Genomic DNA, 22479 nt, shown 5'->3' with positions numbered 1-22479 from the left:
TCAGGAGTTGGAACAGTCTCGTAGGGACTCTCTCATCCCTGGAGCAGTTTGTCTCACTAGGGAGACTACCCCTTCTGCCTCTCCGGTTCCATCTAGCCTCTCACTGGAACTAGGACAAGACATTAGAGACGGTATCATTCCCAGTCTCCGAACCAATAAAGGCATGCCTGAAATGGTGGGACAGCAATATCAGTCTGAGAGAGGGACTATCCCTAGCAGTCAAGAACCCAAACCACGTGTTGTCCTCAGACGCGTCGGGTTTGAGTTGGGTGCGACCCTGGACGGTCGGGAATGCGCTGGTCTGTGGACCTCAAGTCAGAAGAGCATGCACATCAACGGCAACGAGCTATTAGCAGTGCACTTGGCCTTGATGATATTAGGAAGCGTCTTCGAAACTAAGTGGTAGAGGTCAACTCAGACAACACCACAACTTTGGCGTACATCTCCAAGCAAGGAGGCACACACTCCTTCACGCTGCTCGAGATCGCAAGGGACCTTCTCTTATGGTCTAGAATTCGAGGCATCTCCCTGTTGACGAGATTCATCCAGGGGGACTTGAACGTCGTGGCAGACTGTCTCAGTCGGAGGGGTCAGGTGATACCCACGGAATGGACCCTCCACAAGGACGTGGGCAAGAGTCTTTGGGCTTCTTGGGGTCAACCAACCATAGACCTTTTTGCCTCCTCGTTGACCAAAAGGTTACCAATCTTTTGCTCTCCAGTCCTAGATACAGAAGCAATCTACATAGACGCGTTTCTACTGGATTGGTCTTTTATGGACTTATATGCATTCCCACCATTCAAGATAGTCAACAAGGTACTGCAGAAGTTCGCCTCTCACGGAGGGACAAGGTTGACGTTGGTTGCTACCCTCTGGCCCGCGAGAGAGTGGTTCACCGAGGTACTTCAATGGCTGGTAGACTTTCCAAGAAGTCTTCCTCTAAGGGTAGATCTGTTACGTCAGCCCCACGTAAAGAATGTCCATCAAAGCCTCCCCGCTCTTCGTCTGACTTCCTTCACACTATCGAAAGACTCTCAAGAGCTAGAGGTTTTTCGAAGGAGGCGGTCAGTGCGATTGCAAGAGCTGGGAGAGCTTCTACCATTAGAGTATACCAGTCGAAGTGGGAAGTCTTTCGAGACTGGTGCAAGTCAGCATCTGTGTCCTCGTCCAGTACCTCTGTAGCCCAAATCGCAGATTTTCTTTTACATCTGAGAAAGGTTCGCTCCCTTTCAGCTCCCACGATTAAGGGCTACAGGAGCATGTTGGCTTCGGTCTTTCGACATAGAGGCTTAGATCTTTCCAACAATAAAGATCTCCAAGATCTCCTTAAGTCTTTCGAGACCTCTAAGGAACGTCGTTTGGCAACTCCTGGATGGAACTTAGACGTGGTCCTAAGGTTCCTCATGTCAGACAGGTTTGAGCCATTACTTTCAGCCTCCCTGAAGGATCTCACCCTCAAGACACTTTTCCTGGTGTGCTTGGCTTCGGCTAAAAGGGTCAGTGAACTTCATGCCTTCAGTAAGAACATCGGCTTTTCTACAGAAAAAAGCCACTTGTTCACTTCAACTTGGTTTCCTGGCCAAAATGAACTGCCTTCTCGTCCTTGGCCTAAATCTTTTGATATTCCTTGCTTATCAGAGATCGTAGGCAACAAACTGGAAAGAGTATTATGTCCTGTTAGAGCTCTTAAGTTTGATTTAGCTCGTACTAAGTCATTACGAGGGAAATCTGAGGCATTATGGTGCTCAGTTAAGAAACCTTCATTGCCTATGTCAAAGAATTCTTTGTCATATTTTATCAGATTTTTTTAATCCGAGAAGCTCATTCTCACTTGAATGAGAAAGACCGATGTTTGCTTAAGGTTAAGACGCACGAAGTTAGAGATATAGCAACCTCCGTGGCCTTCAAGCAAAATAAATCTCTGCAAAGTATTATGGACGCGACTTCTTGGAGAAACAAGTCAGTGTTCGCGTCATTTTACTTAAAAGATGTCCAGACTCTTTACGAGTACTGCTACACACTGGGTCCATTCGTTGCAGCGAGTGCAGTAGTGGGTGAGGGTTCTACCACTACACTTCCCTAATTCCAATATCCTTTTAATCTGTCTCTTGAAATGTTTTTAATATTGTTTTATGGGTTGTTCGGAAGGCTAAGAAGCCTTTCGCATCCTGATTGATTTGGCGGGTGGTCAAAGTCATTTCTTGAGAGCACCCAGATTAGGGGTTTGATGAGGTCCTGTTGTATGGGTTGCAGCCCTTGATACTTCAGCTCCTGGGAGTCTGTCAGCATCCTAAGAGGATCGCTGGGCTCCGTGAGGAAGACAGACTTACAAGGCAGAGTAATCGTCTAAGTCAACTTCCTCACCAGGTACCTATTTATTTTGGTTTTGTTATATCGATAACTGCCAAAATGAAAAAACTCTTAGCTTATACGCTGTAAACATAATTAACTCTGGTCTCTACCCACCTCCTTGGGTGTGAATCAGCTATTATATATTCACCGGCTAAGTTAAATATTTAAAAATGATATTTTAATTATAAAATAAATTTTTGAATATACTTACCCGGTGAATATATAAATTAAATGACCCTCCCTTCCTCCCCAATAGAGACGCAGTGGGATGAGAAGAAATTGAAGGTTTTGTTTACATACGAGAGTGGTATCTGGCCGACAGTTGGCGCTGGTGGGCACACCCGCAACCTGCATAGCGATCGCTCGCGAGTTTTTTATGTATGTGTCTGTTGAGCAACAGAGTTGCAGCTATTATATATTCACCGGGTAAGTATATTCAAAAATTTATTTTATAATTAAAATATCATTTTTTGCTATAGAGAGGTCGGTTTGGTCTCATTCTCTTGGAAAATGCCTGAATTTTCTCAAAATATTATCAAAAATATGAAAAAAAAAAAAAAAAAAAAAATTTTAAAGCATTTTTTTTGCAAGGACGTGCCGGTACGTCCACGGGGGTAAAGGGATGGGTTTTGTGAAACGTACCAGTACGTCCTTTGGGGGTAAAAGGGTTTACTAAATGAAATTCCTTTTTTGTTAGATTCATGGTTTTATAGATTGAGAAGGAAAATGTATAAAATTTGTTTTGCTTCTGAATTTGTGGTTTTATAGATTATCTTTTTAATACTGTACAGAAAAATAAAAATATAGAACAGTAATAATACCCATGGAGTATTGATCATAGATTGTAATTGTTATTGTAAAATAAGTTCCTGGATAATTTGTTTCTTCTAAATTCCCTATCGTTATTCCTTATCGTATGTACCCATCTTTACTGAACTTTCTGTACGTTCTTGTGTTAAATTTCTTTGCACAGGTTTGAAAATACAACCGGAGACCTGTGGCAATTTCATTGCCACATTAATACACTGAAAGAGGCTATATTTTTCAATGAGTCATGTAGGCTATTATTGACAACTCAATCCTTCCTCTATTCCCAGGCATGTAACAGGTCGTAAATCCTCATAATCTGTATTTAAACTCAGTGAATGAAAACCATGTTCTAGTTTGCTTTCTGTTTTTATAATTCAATTTTATTTATTCCAGACAATATTATTGGATCAGCCTGGTCACAGGACGTTAGTGAGTGCAGTTGCTTTCAGTTCTTTGAGTGACCAGATTATTAGCGCAAGTGGGGATTCTCTCAAGGTTTGGCACAGGTGAGACTACATTAATTTTATAGTTGACAATAATGATAGACAGCTATATAATTGTTACTATGCATATACTAAACTTTTATCTCTGAGAATAGGTATATTTCTTTGGCAGCATTAGAATGACCATTGAATCGTTATCAAGGTAGTTGGTTTACCCCTTCTTTACCAAGAAGCTTAATGAAACATAAAAATACATGTATTTATGTATGAATTTATGTTGTATATCATATATAATCTCATTTTTTGACACTTGTAACAGATAAGACTTGTGACTTGTTATAGATTGTGTCGGAGCAACCACTGTACAGTAGTTACTCCCTGTCTCAATAGTTGCTCTGTTTGGTGAGCCTTGAAAGAAAGTTGGTATGAGGAAGAAGTGAGTATGCTCTTTCTCTGTTTCCAGCTCTTCCAATTCTGACTCTTTCTCTCTCGAGGAGGAGTCCAGGAAAGCTGATCATAAGAAGTTCCGTAGGGCCCTTAATGATATTTCCTCTCTTTTTTGAGATGGGTGGATGACTTCTGGCTTGTTCCTACTGAGGCCTGGAGGGATAACATGGCATTTTGTATTTTTGATGAGCTATAACACCACCTTTCTGGGCTCAGACCTGTGCTGCCCAGTGAAATAGTGCCAGAGAATAAGGACCCAAACTTGACACAATACCTGAGGGAAGTAATAAATACAAAATAATACCAAACGTGATTTTAATATCAGAAAAGGATATACAGGGTATCCCGAGGGTAAGTACTCTCAATATTAATAGTGAATAGTTAAATATAATAATGGCAAAAAATCCCATACTAGGGATGGCAAAAAGACAGGCAGATAATGCAGATCTAATAAATAACATCATGATAAATAACAAAACCAGCTCGTGGAGAGTAAGACTAAATACAGGTATAAAATAAAAACAATTCGTAGTAATTGAGATCCTAACGAGTTATCAAATAATACACCATAAGGGTGTAGTCAAGAAAACAAAACCAAAACTAGGTAGTAACAATAAGTAAGGCAGGTAGGAGGGCAAGAGGATAGAGCAAGACGTTGTGATTAAGACTCAGTACCTTCAGGAGGAACCACATTCCCAGCTGCTACTGTAGCAAATTTTAGAGCTTCCAAAGGTTTTAGGTAGTGGCGTTTAAAAACTTTAGGGGACTTCCAGCCTGTATATTTTGTGAGTTCATCAAATTTCATGTGGTGGAAGAAATTAATTGAAGTAGCAACAGCTCGAATATCATGGACATGGGGGAATGATTCAGGATTAGCCTGTTTAATGAAATAAAGGATTTGTTGCCTGATTCCTTTAAGGGTAATGGTTCTTCCATTTTCTCTAACAAATAAGGGCCCTGTGTTTGTAATGGAAGTTCTATTTAAGTAGGCTTTCAGGGTGGTAACTGGACACAAGGATGGATCCCGAGGAAGTGGAACAATCTTCCAGGGAGACCATCTGTTCTGAGGGTCCTCATTTTTAGCGAGGAAAACTTTGTTAGGGGAGAGAAGGACTTCTCCTGAAGAGAGGAATTCAATATGACCTTGAGTCTCTAGACAAGGCAGAAAGTTCTGAAATTCTGGAGCCAGAAGCGAGGCTCGGTAGGAACAATGTCTTCCTTAACAGTGCCATGTAATTGCAGGATTCATTAAGAGTGTCAGAGGCCAGCTTCAGGACATCATTCAAAAACCAGGAAACCGCACTAGGGCGAGTTGATGGTTTTAATCTGGCACAAGCTCTTGGGATGGACGAGAAGTATGAATCCGTAAGGTCAATATCAAAACCAATATGAAAGATCTTTTTCAAAGCTGATTTGATCGTAATGATGGTGTTGGCTGCTAGGCCTGATTCAAGGAGAGTTCTGAAGAAGGTCACAGTTAGATTCATCGTCATCTTTTCAACCTTTGAGTCCTATAAAAACTTTGCAAGTTTTTTAACAGCTGAGTCATATTGACGGAGGGTGGATTCCCTTTTGTCCGATTCCAAGAATAGGGTATTTAGAGGGTCAATATTTGCACCCTTTTGAGCTGCAAACTTCATGAAGTCCATAAAGTTAAGGCACTCAGAATTCTTGAGGAAGCTAACACATTGCGAGTTTGTACTACTTGTGTTAGTATAGGGTTGGGAATCTGCCGAGGGCAGAGGCCCAGTTCCAGTAACAGAGGAAACCAACTGCTCTTGGGCCAGTTGGGGGCTACCAGAGCTACTCGGCCTCTGAAAGACCTGAGTTTGTCCAATAATTTCAACAGGAGATTTATCGGAGGGAACAGATAAATCCTCTTCCAAACGTTCCAATCTAACGACATTGCGTCTGTGGCATGAGCCCGAGGGTCCATGTTGGGGGCCACGTAACATTGTAGTTTGTGGTTGGATTCCGTCGCAAACAAGTCCACCTGGAGACCCGGGACCTGAGATAAGATCCATTTGAATGACTGTTTGTCTAGAGACCATTCCGACTCCAGCGGAGTTGTCCTCGAAAGTGCGCCCGCCACTACATTCCGCACTCCCGCAAGGTGGACTGCTGACAGAGGCCACTTGTTTGATGTTGCCAAGGAGAATATTGCTAACATGACGTGGTTTATGTGGGCTGACTTGGAGCCTCCTCTGTTTATGCAGTGGACTATGACTGCGCTGTCTAGAACCAGCCGGATATGAAGGTTCCTGGTTGGTTTCAGGCATTTTAGAGTGAGGAATACTGCCATGGCCTCTAGGACATTGATGTGAAATTGTCGGAATATCGTCGACAATAGTCCCTGAACTTTCTTGTGCTGGGAGTATCCTCCCCACCCTGTTAAGGAGGCGTCTGTGTGAATGACGAGTCCTGGGGCTGGATATTGCAAGGGGACTGACTTCGATAGGTTTTTGACTTTCGTCCATGGCTGAAGACTTTCTCTCAGGATTGGGGGAAGTCGAGCTCTTTTGTCTCGACGCCTCTTGTTTGCCCTGGAGCGCCATACTCTGTTTATGTCCTTTAGTTTGGCCTTTAGGACAATGTCTGTTACGGAGGCGAACTGTAAGGAGCCTGGAATGCTTTCCTGATACCTCCTGGACGACAACTTGTCCCTGAGAAACCGTTTCGTGTTCTTTGCTATTTCCGTCCTCTTGGCTTTGGGGAGGCATAACATATGGGAGCGTAGGTCCCATTGTAATCCCAGCCATTGAAACTTAGTCTCCGGGACCAGGCGGGATTTGTCTAGGTTGACCTGAAACCCTAACTGTCGAAGGAAGGTGAGAACCTTGTCCGTTGGTGTGAGGCAGTTCCTGACGTTGTCTGCCGAGACGAGCCAGTCGTCCAGATAAGCCACTATTTGAATCCCTTGGATTCGAAGTTCTTGAATTACCGTCTCTGCTAGTTTGGTGAAGATCCTGGGCGCTATGTTGAGTCCGAATGGCATCACTTTGAACGCATAGGCCTGTTTGTCTAGTTTGAAGCCTAGGAAAGGACGAAAGTGCCTTGCTATTGGAATGTGATAGTAGGCATCGGTAAGATCTATAGAGGTGGTGATGACCCCACGGGGAAGTAAGGTCCGCACCTGAGAGACGGTTAGCATGTGGAACTTGTCGCAACGAATGAAGGAGTTCAGACGGGACAGGTCTAGGATTACTCTTTGCTTGTCTGAGCCTTCCTTTGGCACGCTGAACAAGCGACCTTGAAATTTTAAGCGATGGACTCTTTGTCAAGTTTGGGTCCTTATTCTCTGGCACTATTTCACTGGGTGGCACAGGTCTCTCGCCCAGAAATAGATTTTTCCTTCATCAAAATCCCTTTTTTTTTGCTAAAGTCTAGGAGTAAGGAGGCAGTTTCTCTATTTCACTGCAAGTTGACAACGCAGGTCCACATCTTGGTAGTGAGCAATGGCATTGAGCTGTCAGCCAGATACATACTGGGTAAGATGAATGTACTACCAGACAAGCTGAGTCTCGGGGGCATGTTGTAGGATTGTATTTCCTACATCTTTGTTTAGTGGAAAGAATAAATGATTTGAAGTTCTCTGGCATCCTGACATCGAAGGTTATTGTCCTAGGCTTACCTCTTATCAACCTGTTCCCAACATAGTTAAACAGGAAACTCCTGGTGTTCCAACCTCCTGTTCCAAATATGTGAGCAGCTTTCAAAAATGCTTTCCAACACCTATGGTATTATCTGGAAGTCGATGTTGTAGGCTGGTCATCCAAGTGTTCATCATGCCAGGTCTCAGGATGATTGTGGTAGCTCTCTGATGCCACCAGCCTAGTGGTATCTCAGTCTGTTAGCACTTATTTGAGGTCCCAAGAGAAATAACCCCTATGCAACTCTCTTCTATTATCAGGTGCACCTTCAGAACTATCATCAATCCGTAAAGTCACCTGCTTTTTACTGTTGGAGACTACCCAATTTTTCCTCTAAGTGAAATGCTTTTCATGTGGCACTACCAAGATGTTGGAGAACTTGCCACTGTCCTCAATCATCTGACTAAGGCCATAGACCTCTCCTACTTGTGGGAGTTTTCTATGCTTCCTAGAGTTTTATGTGACCCGTGTTCTCAAGTCTCTTAAGAGTACCCTGTCTGAGCCTTTGAAAATGTTGTCAGATGAAAGTTGAGAATCTCAAAATTGTTTTGAAAAGCATTAGCATTTGTGAAGTGAGTAGTTGAGGTGCACAGACTCTTTTATGTAATAACCCATGCTTGGGGTTGGATGGGAGTCTCCTTTAGTTTTGTGTCCAATTTCATGGCGTAAACCCAGAAACAATTGGAATAACACCCCAGGTTTAAGACTTTGCTATCCCTCCCTACATGAAATGTCAGATGGCAATGGAGGTTAGATGCTTTTCTGACCCATGAGGACTCTGCTGTGCTATCTGAAGAGGATTTGACATCTCAGGCCCAAATGTCAACATCTCTTCATTATTATTGGCAGAATCACGGATGAGATGTTGAAATACACTGTCTCTTTCTGAGGATAGAAAGAGTATACACCTTGACCACTGAGCGGGTTGATGCACTAGCTCAAATGAGAGGTCGCATTGCCAAGGGTACTGTATTAGTCCCACATTGGCCTTTTGTAAAAATCAAGCAGTCGGCCAACTGATAAAAACAGGAGGTTGGATGCACCAAACAACCATTATTGCCTTCTGTTTAAGGGAGTATACCCACAAGTCCTTTGACACATATTCTTGGCCTGCTAGTGGCTGCTCAAGTAGTTGTGTAGCTAGCCTTTCTCTCACATGGGACAGAAAGTATCTTGTCTATGGTAGCTTGTAAATTAAATTCTGGATGGAAGGTAGAAGGAATGGCTTCTCTGTTTCTTCTTTCCTTTGCCCCACTCAACTCTATGATGCGTTGACAGGAGGTTACTTGAGTCATCTCCCTCAATCCTGTACGGAACCAGGGAAACCGGCATATTCCAGAGAAGGAAAAGAACGAACCTGATTAGTTCTAAGGGGACATCATCCCTCAAATAATTTAGTCTGTTTTGAAGAACGTAAGGTTTCCTTTAAAGTTAAACTCCCACCTCAACAACCTTTCTCAATCCTGAGCTGAATGTCTAAAAGAAAGAGTGACAAATATGTGGAGTTGCTCACCTGCGCTACCTATCTGTCGTTAACTACCTTATTAACATATTCATTGACCTTCCCAGCTCCTCTCAAGAAGTTCCTTATTGAAAATGACTTGGTTTATACACAATATTTAGTGAAAATAAAAATTACTTTTAGAATTTTTTACTCTAAGTTAAAATTACTCACATTATTAATAAGAATTAATGTTTTGCTCTTGTCATGTTATACAGTACTCAAGGTGGAGTATTTATAAAAAAAGAAAAATCCAAGTATTATATTATGTATAATTTTTGTTTTGCAGGGCAGACACACAAGCCATAGCAACTATTGCATGTGATTATGCTCTTTCCCTGGTCATTGCCCCTGGAGATCGTCATGCTGTTATAGGAACCCGATCTGGCCGTATACAGCTGTTTGACATTGTATCATCAGCAATGCTTGAAGATATTTTGGCTCATGAGTCGGATGAAACTGAAACTGATACTGGAGTGTGGTCAATAGCTTTGACTCACGATGGAGTAAGTTTCTTTCGTTTAATGTAATATGCAGTTCATGGATTAAGTTGAAATAATTTCCATCTCCGTTTTTACATTATGTTAGTGTTTCAGAAATAGATATGTTCCAATTGATTTTTATTGAATTTGTATAATTTCAATTAATTTGATAACTGTTGAATTACATTTGTTCATACACCTATACAAAACTTTCGTCCTTAAAAATAGGGAATCTCTTCAGCAGACCTAGAAAGGCTGTGATTTTGTTAACAAGGAAGTTAATGACAGCCTGAGTGTGCGAGCAAGTAGCTCTCTCTCTCTCTCTCTCTCTCTCTCTCTCTCTCTCTCTCTCTCTCTCTCTCTCTCTCTCTCTCTCTCTCTCTCTCTCTCTCTCTCTCTCAAAGGCTGTGATTTTGTTAACAAGGAAGTTAATGACAGCCGGAGTGTGCGAGCAAGTAGCTCTCTCTCTCTCTCTGAAAGGCTGTGATTTTGTTAACAAGGAAGTTAATGACAGGCGGAATGTGCGAGCAAGTAGCTCGCTCTCTCTCTCTCTCTCTCTCTCTCTCTCTCTCTCTCTCTCTCTCTCTCTCTCTCTCTCTCTCTCTTTCATACACAGTTGGTACAATCACTTTCTCATACAGCACTTTATTTCCATCCCTAACCTTCTATTCTTTACCTCTCCCTTCACTTCCCCAACACTTTACGCCCTTCCTTCACTCTCTGGCGTACAAATGCTTCTGCTTCACCATTTGTTGCAAGTAACAGAACCCAAGTACTTAAAGTGATCCACTACCTCAAGTAACTCTACATTCAACATGACAATCAATCTAGCACCACCCTCCCTTCTTGTACACTTCATAGCCTTACTCTTGCCCACATTAACTCACAAGTTCCTTCTTTCACACACCCTTCCAAACTCTCACTAATTGACAACTCCTTTTTGGACATTATTGCACTCTTTTTAAGTACAAAGAATTGGGTGAGGCAACCTTAGCACCACCCTTCATTTTGGCCCTGGTCATTGATTGATTGCCAGTTAGTGCTGGATTTAATTGATGCTCAGATATATGATTCTGGGTTCTCCCTCTCTTATGATTAGCAAATAGGATCTTGCTCCACACACTTAGGTAGTGAAGATTCTGTGTGCCAGAGAAGGCCTCATCATCACCTTATCAGTGACCTGTCTGTGCTCACTGGCAGAGAGTCTTCCCTTGTAGAGACTCAAATCAGAAGACATGTCCTTCCTGGCTCAAGTTGGTGGCCATGAATCTTCTGCCCTGGCCATCCTATAGGGTCTCTCCTGATTTGAGAGTGGTCAGGCATGGGACATACTTTGTAAGGACAATGGGTTTCAACCCCGACTCTAGAAAGAAGTATAAGATTCTAGTGCTGTCTGAGGGAAGGCAGTGACTTTGCTTGACACACCTGTCAAAACTCCAGTGAGTTAACTAGGTTTTGAAGATTAGGGATGCTTTGGTTTGCCTACTCTCAAAACTAGTTGGTTCAGGAGTGGTTCGGATTCCCTGTTCTCATCCGTGCTGATGGCCACGTCTTACCTTCCGAGAGGTCTCTTGCAGGAGATGGTAGAGAGGAAGAAAGTTTTGCAGGAATCCCTGATCTATCATGTAGTGTCTTTTTGAGTGAGTCTCATGAGCCAGAGATCTATGAGACCATAAAATGACATGATTATTTTTAAAAGGAATGATGCTCAAGAATATGTTTATATAGCCATTGAATATTGAAAAAGCTTATAAGGCTTCCATTTCATCAACTTTCTTTCATGTAACATATAGTATATGTTAGATAGATTTTCTTGAATTAATTTTCTTTAATCATTGTTTTTAAATTTTTTGTTTTAATGACATTTTCAGTAATTGATATTAATGATAAAGAGGAATGTTTTGCTTCTGAATACAAATTTTAATATCGTCTCATTTTTATTTGTTTCTAGCGTGGATTTGTCTCTGGAGGCAGCGATAAAATGGTCAAGTTTTGGAAGTTTGAACTTGTACGAGATGAATTGGAAGGCCGTGGGAAAAGATTGAGCTTCATGCAAGATGATAGAGCCCTCAAAGTAAGTCGATGTTCTATATCAGTGTGAAGCACTGCAGTATAAATATGTACATACTGTACTGTTGCCATATTTCTTATCCGTGGATATTTGTAATGTAAGACTTTCTTGTGCTGCTTCATATATTTTTTCATGAATTTGGTGTTATTGCCTTTTAAATTACAGGTAGCAGATCAAGTCACTTGTGTTCGCTGTTCCAGTGATGGTAAATTTGTAGCGGTTGCAACGTTAGACCTTAAGGAAACTCTCTACTTTATGGATACTCTTAAGGTCAGTATGGGAATTTATATACCAATATATGTTGGTTATGTGGATAGGTGGTATCTAGGTCAGTTAGATTTTATATAATACAGTATTTTTGTTAGGAAATGTGATTCAGATATGTGATAAGAAGGATGAGAAGCAGTTGGTAAAAAAACCAGTTCATATGGAAGTGACCGGACGAAGACCTGAGTGGAAAAAGATTACTGTATACTGTAGATGGTAAAAACCTGATGAGAGTTGAAGATAGAAGGGAATGGAGACTTGTTTCACCTGTAACCCCATAACAGGAACATTTAAGATGGCTATGTTTGATATTGAATATAGATTTTATTTAGAATGCTTTGTGGAATTCTCTAACCACATAGTTCTATATTTCTGTAGCATATGCATTCCATTATTTTTTTTTACCTCTTAATATAAAAGGTTTCATCATATGATAATCATAGTTTTTAAATATTAAACTTAGCCGGTGAATATATAATAGCTGACGTCTCCGACGGCTCGACAGATTCCAAAAGCTCGCGAGCGATCGCCGTGAAGGTTGCGGGTGTGCCCACCAGCGCCGACTATCGGCCAGATACCGCATATACTTGTAAACATCTCCAGTTCTTCTCTGTCGGTCTTGTCGACAAGTTGGTTCCACTCGCTTTATGACCTCGAGTTTTCTACCAAATTGGTGAAGTACTTGGTTTTGGTTTTATTGCTTTCGCCGTGTTGGATTATTCAATACTATCTTCAAAAGAAATGCTTTTGAAAGGAGAGGAAAAGTGTTTTGCCCTTGCTTTTTTATCTCTGGTTTTTCCATAGAGTAAAGATGGCCGACCCTTCCCTCAGTGTACGGAAGTGTGTTTAAGGCTTTTAGTAATTATTTTATCACGTTATAAATTATTGTTGATATTTATAGATTTTCCTCTATATATTTTATATCTCACCCGCCTTTATTAGGCCTCTTCGATTAGCTTTCCATTTATACTAAACATCAAGATAAATTTTATGTTTTGTTTATATGCGGCCTTTACCTATTCCTCCCCTAGTCCGAGATGTAGGCGGTCCTAACTTGGAAACCGAAGTTAAACAACGTTGAGCCCATTCAACTTTTATTTTTGTTAAGTTTAAATCAATTGCTCTGTAAGAGTTATGAAATGAATATTTTTTAGAAAATATTTTAAGAAATATATTCTTTGAATAGTCTTCGTGCTGTTTTTTTTTTCTAAGATGAACTAACGTTTGGTTTATTTATGCTACGCAGTTTGCGCTCTATCGTTACGATAGAGAAAGAGAGAATCACGGTTTCACTTTGCAGAAAGGGTAAATCGATTTTGACGTTTTGTTCATTCTTCTTTCAAACTGAAGTGTTTTAGATACTAATTTAAAGGAAGGAACTTGTTAATTTTCAATTTCTTAGTCCTTTCAGTTTTTTCCTTTGGTCAAATAACCTGTTTATTGACGAAGGGTGAGTGGGCAATTCTCTTGTGTGTGACAAGAGAGAGAGAGAGAGACGGAGAGAGAGAGAGAGAAAGAGAGAATGATCCGATCTTTATTCTCGTCCCAAGTAAGGAGTTTGGGAGCGAGTAACGTTGTTCTCGATTCAGTTTTTTACTCTCGTCCCAAGTCTCTGTACGGGGAGAGAGGATAAAACGTTTTTAGTTTTTATTCTCGTCCCAAGGCACTGTACGGTGAGAGATTGAAAACGTAGTCTTTAGTGAACTAGTGTTTAGTCTCCTCCCCAGTCACTGATCCTTTTTATCTTTATATATTTCCGTTTTATTCGATATATATGTATATGTTTTTTGATTTTTGCATGTGTATTTCATTTTGTACTAATGTGCTTACATTATACGACTCATTTCGCAATTGTAACCTTTTGATGTAAGGGAGAATTGCGTGCTTCAGGTAGATATCAGTTTTATTCATGCCTAATGTGAAATTATTGAAAAATACGATATCAGTGAAGTAAGTGCAAAAAAAAAAAAAAAAAAAAAAAAACGTTCTGTGTTGCGGAGGGTTCGTTTGTTCGTGCTTGTCGCTCCCCTAGTCCGAGACCTCTTTCAGGCTCCCCTGCACCAGGGAGAAGTAATGTCGTAGGACTTAAGGGGACGAGAGGCTTTAACCAACGTACAGACGTTCCCTCTTTGGTATCGGACGTTTCTCGTCAAGATCGCCCTTACCATAAGATGGGCGAGACTGTGTTCTCCTCGTCATCCGAAGACTTTTCGCAAAAGAAACCTTGGCGCAAGGTTTCTAGACCCTTTAAGCGAAAGTCAGTCCCTTCAGGACAGGTCCAGCGTCCTGGCTGTAGCCATGGGGACAGCTCTGACCCTTTGCAGTCGTCGGAAGACTATTCGCCTATTAAATGCAAGCGTAACACGGGGTCCGAGGGTCGCGGTAAAGGCAATGTTTTGCCAACACAGACGTTACCGTCGTCTCGGCCCGTTCCGACTCCCGTTGATCCTAAATGGGTTGTCCTGCAGGACATGCAGACTAAGCTTGCCTCCCTTATGGAGAAGTATGACGTTGAGCAGGTTCACGATGAACCTTCGCTTTCGAGTCGCCGTTACGCTAAACGAGACTCTGGCCGTCAGCCGCCCAAACGAGCATTTACTCGTCCGTTTGACGTTAGTGCTGACGTTTCTTGTACTTTGAAACGTGATGTCAGTAGTTTTTCACGTCAGTCACGTGACATGGATCCTCCCTCGCTGCAGTCTAGCCGCTGCCGCAGTCTCGTGTTGACGTTCAGGACGTTCGCCAACCAGCTCAGTTGCCTCGACTTGACGTTGAGCGTCAATCACCGCAGTCGAAGGTTGTTTTGACTGCTCAGTCTAGGCAGTCAATGCAGTTCCGACGTGACGTCGAGCGTCCATCAACTCCTGTTGTTGTTGTTGGACAGTCGCAAGGTTTTCAGTCCTTTCAGCAGCGACGTGACGTCGCTTCCTCTACTGCTACTGCTGCTCCTATGCTTGTTGACATTGCCTGTCGAGCATTGCCGCCGCGGCAGGTCTCTCCTTTTCATGAGACTAGACAATTGTCGGACGAGGTTCCTTCAGATGAGGAAGGTGCTGATCCTCCTCCTACTGATATTCCTTTGGGGACTTTGTCAGACGGAGAGGAGCCTAAAGCTGCTCAGACCTCTATGGACTTTAAAAAAATCATGCTGATTTTTAAGGATCTTTTTCCGGTCCATTTTGTAACTGCTGCTCCTCGTTCGCCTTCGTCAGAGTTTACGCTAGGCCTAGCTGCTTCGAAGCCGTCGTTTTCTAAGCTAGTGCTCTCTCGCTCTTCTAAGAGAGCTTTACGTTTGCTAGGCGACTGGTTGATCACCAGGAGGAGTTTGGGGGAGACAGCCTTTGCTTTCCCTCCTTTTAAACTGGCTTCTAGAGCGAGCGTCTGGTATGACACGGGAGAAGTTCTCGGCTTGGGAGTTCCTGCCTCTGCCCAGGGAGACTTCTCAAGCCTCATAGACTCTCCCCGTCGCCTGGCCATGAGACGCTCCAAGATTTTATGGTCGGCTTCAGAGCTAGACCATCTCCTGTTAGGTTTTTTTTCGAGCGTTTGAAGTTTTTATTTGTTGGTTGGTCCCTGGGAGCCTTAAGTAAGAAGGTCTCTCCAGCTGTCAATGTATTGCTGTACAATTATGTCATGCATGAACAAGGCTATCAGGGATGGCTCCAATGATCTGACAGCCACGTTCACTGCAGGAACAAGGCTATCAGGGATGGCTCCAATGATCTGGCAGCCACGTTCACTGCAGGAGTACTTAAGATGTAAGTGCGCTCAATGTGTTCATTGTCAAGACAAACTTCACGATGAAGACTACCAAATCTGTCTTGGCAGCAGTAAGGGAAGGCGACTGGATGGTCTCTCTCGACCTTCAGGATGCATACTTCCACATCCCGATTCATCCAAACTTTCAACAACATCTGAGGTTTGTGGACGGGAAAGTAATGTACCAATGTCGAGCACTGTACTTCGGCCTCATTCCTGCTCCTCTTGTTTTTACAAGGCCCTTGCAAAATGTAGCAAGCTTTCTACATTTTTTGAGGATTCAGAGCCTCCCTTTATTTTGACGACTGGCTAATCAGGGCGTCGTCATTATATCACTGTCTGGAGAGCCTCTGATGGACATTAGACCTAACCAAGGAGCTAGGTCTCATAGTGAACGTAGAGAAGTCGTAACTTGCAGTACCCCATCCCAGACTATTCTTTATTTGGGAATGGAGATACAGTGTCTGATTTTTCGGGCCTTTTCGTCTCCCACAAGAATGGAACAAGCTCTGTTAAAAGTCCTTCACTTGCAAGAGAAAAACAGTTGCTCTGTAAGAGTTTGAACTAGCCTCGTGGGAACTCTTTCATCGCTGGAGTAGTTTATCTCTCTGGGGAGACTCAACCTATGCCCTCTCCAATTTCACCTAAACCATTGGAACAAGGAGAAGGGCTTAGAGAGTATCTCTTTCCCAATCTCCAACCCAGTCTAGACATGTCTGACTTGGTGGGACAGCAACATCAGACTTCGAGAAGGTCTTTCTCTTGCGATCAAGAACCCAAACCATGTGTTGTATTCAGATGCAACGGTTTTGGGTTAGGGAGCTCCACTGGACAGTCTGGAATGCTCGGGTCTTTGATCCACGGATCAGAAGGAACTCCATTTAAGGCAAGTAACATCTCTCCTTTGGCGAGATTTGTGCACGGAAAAATGAATGTCTTGGCGGACTGCCTCAGCAGAAGAGGACAAGTCATCTCCGTGGAGTGGACGTTGCATAAGACTGTGTGCGAGAAGCTATGGATGACATGGGGTCAACCCACCATAGATCTTTTTGCGACTTCTCTGACAAAGAGGCTCTCGACTTACTGCTTTCCAGTTCCAGATCCAGAGGCAGCCCACATAGACGCTTTCCTGCTGGACTGGTCTCACCTGGACGTTTATGCCTTTCCACCTTTCAAGATCCTAAACAAGGTGCTGCAGAAGTTCACCTCTCACGAAGGGACCAGGTTGACATTGGTTGCTCCACTCTGGCCCGCGAGAGAGTGGTTCACAGAGGTACTTCTATGGCTGGTAGACATTCCAAGAAGTCTGCCGTTACGGATGGATCTCTTGCGACAGCCTCACGTAAAGAGATTTTATCAAAGCCTCCCCACGCTTCGTCTAACTGCCTTCAGACTATCGAAAGACTCTCTTGAGCTCGAGGGTTTTCGAAGGAGGCAGCTAGAGCGATCGCGAGGGCTAGAAGATCCTCTACCATCAGGATCTATCAGTCGAAATGGGAGGTATTTAGAGACTGGTGCAAGTCTATTTCCTCTTCCAAGTGCCTCTGTAGCGCAGATTGTGAATTTTCTGCCTTATCTGAGAAACGGTCGCTCCCTCTCTGCATCCACCATTAAAGGCTACAGAAGCATGTTAGCTTCTGTTTTCAGGCATAAGGGTTTGGATCTTTCTAATAACAAAGATCTCCAAGACCTGCTTAAGTCTTTCAAGACTTCCAAGGAGCGTCATATTTCGACTCCTGCTTGGAACTTGGACGTGGTCCTACAGTTCCTTATGTCAGACAGGTTTGAACCATTAAATTCAGCCTCCCTGAAGGATCTTACCCTCAAGACACTTTTTTTTGGTGAGCTTGGCTTCGGCTAAAAGGGTTAGTGAGATACTGTACATGCTTTTAGCAAGACCATCGGTTTCTCCGCTAATAAAGCAGTATGCGCTCTTCAACTTGGTTTTTTTTGGCCAAGAATGAACTTCCGTCTCGTCCTTGGCCTAAATCATTTGAAATCCCCAGTCTTTCTGAGATTGTGGGGAATGAAGTTGAAAGAGTGCTGTGCCCCGTTAGAGCTCTTAATTTTTGTTTATCCAGAACTAAACCGCGACGAGGTTGTTCAGAGGCTTTATGGTGCTCCGTTAAAAAGCCCTCTTTGCCTATGTCTAAGAATGCGTGGTCTTATTTTATTAGACTTTTGATTCGGGAGGCACACTCTCAATTAAGTGAGAAGGATCATAATTTACTTAAAGTCAAGGCTCATGAAGTTAAAGCGATAGCAACTTCTGTAGCGTTTAAGCAAAATAGACCCATTAAAAGTATTATGGACGCGACCTTTTAGAGAGGCAAGTCGGTTTTCGCTTTATATTACTTGAAAGATGTCCAGACTCTTTATGAGGACTGCTACACACTGGGACCATTCGTAGCAGCGAGTGCAGTAGTGGGTGAAGGCTCTACCACTACATTCCCTTAATCCCAATATCCTTTTAATCTACTCTTGAAATTTTTAATCTTATTTTGGGTTGTACGGGAGACTAAGAAGTCTTTCGCAATCTTTTTGATTTGGCGGGTGGTCAAAATATTGTTTCTTGAGAGCGCCCAGATTAAGGGTATTGATGAGGTCCTGTTATAGGGGTGTTCACCCTGGTTATAGCAGATCCTGGGAGTCTTTCGGCATCCTAAGAGGATCGCTGGGCTTCATGAGGATAGCGGACTAATGAGGCAGAGTAATAATCAGAGTCTGCTTCCTTACCAGGTACCTATACTTAAGTCTGTTTTTTGAATAATTGTCAAAAACTCTTGAGCCTATACGCCTTTATTGTATTAATACTGGTCTCTACCCACCACCATGGGTGTGAATCAGCTATTATATATTCACCGGCTAAGTTTAATATTTAAAAATGATATTTTGATTATAAAATAAATTTTTGAATATACTTACCCGGTGAATATATAAATTAAAGGCCCTCCCTTCCTCCCCGATAGAGACCTAGGGGACTGAGAAGAACTGGAGATGTTTACAAGTATATGCGGTATCTGGCCGATAGTCGGCGCTGGTGGGCACACCCGCAACCTTCACGGCGATCGCTCGCGAGTTTTTGGAATCTGTCGAGCCGTCGGAGACGTCAGCTATTATATATTCACCGGGTAAGTATATTCAAAAATTTATTTTTCAATATTAAACTTAGCCGGTGATTATATAAGCTGCAACTCTGTTGCTCGACAGAAAACTCTACGTTCAAAATACGCCAGCGATCGCTATGCAGGTAGGGGGTGTACATCAACAGCGCCATCTGTCGAGCAGGTACTCAGTACTCAATGTAAACACAGAATCAATTTTCTCTCTGTCGGGCTACCGGCAAGACCTACTAATTCGCTGTTACTAACTGGATTTGTTTTCACAACTATTTGGTGAAGTACACTATTCTAGTTTTGAGCTTTCGCTATGCAGGTGTTTTATCTTCATCTCAAAACTTGAACTCGTTTTGGATAGATTTAATTATGGTGACAAAGAGAGTATGGACTCTCTTTCACTTTTAAATGGCCGACCCTTCCCTTAGACGGAAGTGTGTTTAGGTTTTTAGTAATTTTGCTTAACACGTTATAGATCTATATATTTTATATCTCTCCACCTTTATTAGGCCTCTTCGATTAACTTTCCATTTATTATAAACATATAAAAATAAATTTTTATGTTTTGTTTATATGCGACCTTTCCTGATAGTAGGCGGTCCTAACTTGGAACCGAAGTTAATCAACGTTGAGCCCGTTATATCATATTTAGCCTTTAAAGAATTTAAAACTTTTTAAATTTAATGTTTTTTGAAAGAATTTCTTTGATAGTCTTCGTACTGTTTTCAAAGATGAACTAACGTTTAGTTTTTTAGACTACGCAGTTGTTGACGTTCAGGACGTTCAACATGCGCTCTATCGTTACGATAGAGAGAGAGTGTATCACGGTTTCACTTTGCAGTAAGAGTAAATCGATTCTGACGTTTTGTTCATTCTTTCTTAGCTTAAATGTTTTAAATTCTAAATTAAAGGAACTTTTTATTTGGAAAACCTTTCAGTTTTTTCCTTTAGTCAAATAACATGTTTTTTTTTTGACGATATATAATTGGGCTCTTCTCTTAGGTGCGAAATCAAGAGAGAAAGAGAGAGAGAGATAGAGACGGAGGGAGAGGAGGAGAGAAAACGTTCCGTTCAAGCGGGTAACGTTGTTCTCGTGTTTCTCTCGTCCCTAGTCTCTGTACGGGGAGGAAGGTAAAACGTTTCTAGGGTTTTATTCTTGTCCCCAGGCTATGTGCGGTGAGAGATTGTAAACGTAGTTTATTTGAACTAGTGTTTAGTCTCTTTCCCAGCCACTGAATTTTTTATCTTTATATATGTTTTCTGTTTTTTGCTAGTATTAATGAGCTGCATTATACGACTGATTTTGCAATTACTACCTTTTAATGAAGGGTAGAATTGCGTGTTTCAGGTAGAAATCGGTAAAAGTTTCGATTTCAGTGAAATAAGTGCAAAACAGAAAATCGATAAAGTGATATGCGCAAAGTGTTACAGTGTTGCGTCCGAGGGTTCGTCTGTTCGTGCCTGTCGTTCACCTAGTCCGGGACCTCTTGCAAGCTCCCAAGCCCAGGGGAGAAGTAATGTCGAACGACTTATGGGTTCGAGAGGCCTTGATCAACGAACAGACGTTTTTCCCTCCGTGGTTTCGGGCGTATCTACCCAAGATCGCCCCACCCACACAAAGACGAGAGAGCCCATTTATTTCTCGTCTGCGGAAGAGGGTTCTCGTAAGAAACCATGGACCAAGGTCTCGCGGCTTATTAAGCGCAAGTCGGTCCCTTCCGCGCAAGTCCAACGGCCCAGTTGTAGCCACTGGGTCAGTTCGGACTCGCTGCAGTCTTCCGACGACTGCTCACCTCCTAAGAGAGGCAAAGCGGTACCGCATCAGGCAGTCACACCGTCTGTTGCCGCACCTGCTCCTGTAGACCCTAAGTGGTCTTTGCTGCAGACCATGCAGTCTCAGTTAACGTCATTGATGCGGGACTTTCGTGCGGAGAAGGTTGACACTGCACCAACCTCTAGCCTACAACCAACCACGGTTGTGCGTCCTGTGGACGCTGAGGCGACCTTCTGCCGCACTCCAGCTGAGAGAGTCCCGCCACCCATGCGTTCCAGTGTACCCTGCCAGCCGCATGTTGACGTTCAGTAACGCACGGAACCTTCCGTTGACGTTCGCGAGGTACAACAACAGTCTAAGTTGTTTTGTTTTGACGCGATGCGTCAACCTCCGCATTCTAGAGTTGTTTTGACTGCTCAGTCTAGACAGTCAAAGCAGTCTCGAGTGGACACTGTATGTCCTCACGCACCTGTTGTGGTTGACATTTCAGTTGTTGACAGTTCACAGACTGTCAAGCAGTTACATGACGTTGCCTTCTGGTCTGCTACTAATGCACCAGTTAGAGACTCACTGAGGTAACCTAGCTTTTATCAGACAAGGTTCCTGTAGATGAGGAAGTTGCTGTTCTCCCTCCTACTGATATTCCCTTGAGGACTCTGTCAGATGGAGAGGAGCCTTAAGCTGCTTAGCCTCCTATGGACTTTAATTAAATCATGATGATTTTTTTTTAGGATCTTCGTCCGGATCTTGTAACTGCTGCTCCTCGTTCGCCTAAACGTCAGAACTTACACTAGGCCTAGCTACTTCGAAGCCGTTGTTTTTAAGCTAGTGCTCTCTCGCTCTCCTAGAGAGCGTTACGTTGGCTAGGCGACTGGTTTTTGCACCAGGAGGAGTTTTAGGGATACAGCCTTTGATTTCCCTTCTTTTAAACTGGCTTATAGAGCGAGAGTCTGATAGGACACGAGAGAAGTTCTCGGCTTGGGAGTTCATGCCTCTGCCCAGATAGACTTCTCAATTCTGGTAGCCTCGCCCTGGCGCCTAGCCAGGAGACGCTCCAAGTTGTTTACAGGTCAACTTCTCAACTTTTGTCGAGCCTTTGAAGTTTTGCTGTACTATTATGTCACACATAACAAGGCTTTCAGGGATGGTAAATGGTTCCGCCTCAGTCGCTAACCCCGTCTGTTGCCACACCTGCTCCCGTAGACCCTAAATGGGCTTTGCTGCAAGACATGCAGTCCAAGCTTGCGTCCTTGATAGAGGACTTAAATGCGGAGAAGAACCTTCTGGCCAACAACCTTCCAACCGGTCGGTTGTGCGCCCTGTTGACGCTGAGGTAACCTACTCGCGTCTGCCAGTTGAGGTGGTTCCTCCTTCTGGCCAACAACCTTCCAACCGGTTGGTTGTGCGCCCTGTTGACGCTGAGGTAACCTACTCGTGTCTGCCAGTTGAGGTGGTTCCTCCTTCTGGCCAACAACCTTCCAACCGGTCGGTTGTGCGCCCTGTTGACGCTGAGGTTACCTACTCGCGTCTGCCAGTTGAGGTGGTTCCTCCACCGATGCGACCCAGTGTGGGTTGCCAGTCGCACGTTGACGTTAAGCGACGCTCGGAGGTGGTTGTTGACGTTCAGGACGTTCAACAACCAGCAGAGGTGACTTGTTGTGACGCAGTGCGTCAACCTCAGCAACCCGGTAGGGTGTTGACTGCACAACCCAGACAGTCTAGACAGTTTCGGGTTGACGCTGTACTTCCTCGCGCACCCATGGTTGTTGACAGTTCACAGACTGTGCAGCAGTTCCATGATATTGCG

The 22479-nt window shown here is 43.1% G+C and overlaps 1 protein-coding gene across 1 annotated transcript in view; it reads left to right on the top strand.

Annotated features, from left to right (window-relative positions):
• Positions 1–22479, top strand: part of LOC137647207 (WD repeat-containing protein 3) — a 145060-nt gene that overhangs the window by 61376 nt on the left and 61205 nt on the right. Inside the window, exons 10-13 of the mRNA XM_068380541.1 lie at positions 3556–3668; positions 9493–9709; positions 11637–11759; positions 11922–12026. Of these exons, the coding sequence (XP_068236642.1) occupies positions 3556–3668; positions 9493–9709; positions 11637–11759; positions 11922–12026 (558 nt within the window). The remainder of the gene's footprint in view (positions 1–3555; positions 3669–9492; positions 9710–11636; positions 11760–11921; positions 12027–22479) is intronic.

Source organism: Palaemon carinicauda, chromosome 9 (assembly GCF_036898095.1).
Source record: "Palaemon carinicauda isolate YSFRI2023 chromosome 9, ASM3689809v2, whole genome shotgun sequence".
Lineage (NCBI taxonomy): Eukaryota > Metazoa > Arthropoda > Malacostraca > Decapoda > Palaemonidae > Palaemon > Palaemon carinicauda.
This window is presented reverse-complemented; position numbering and strand designations above follow the sequence as displayed.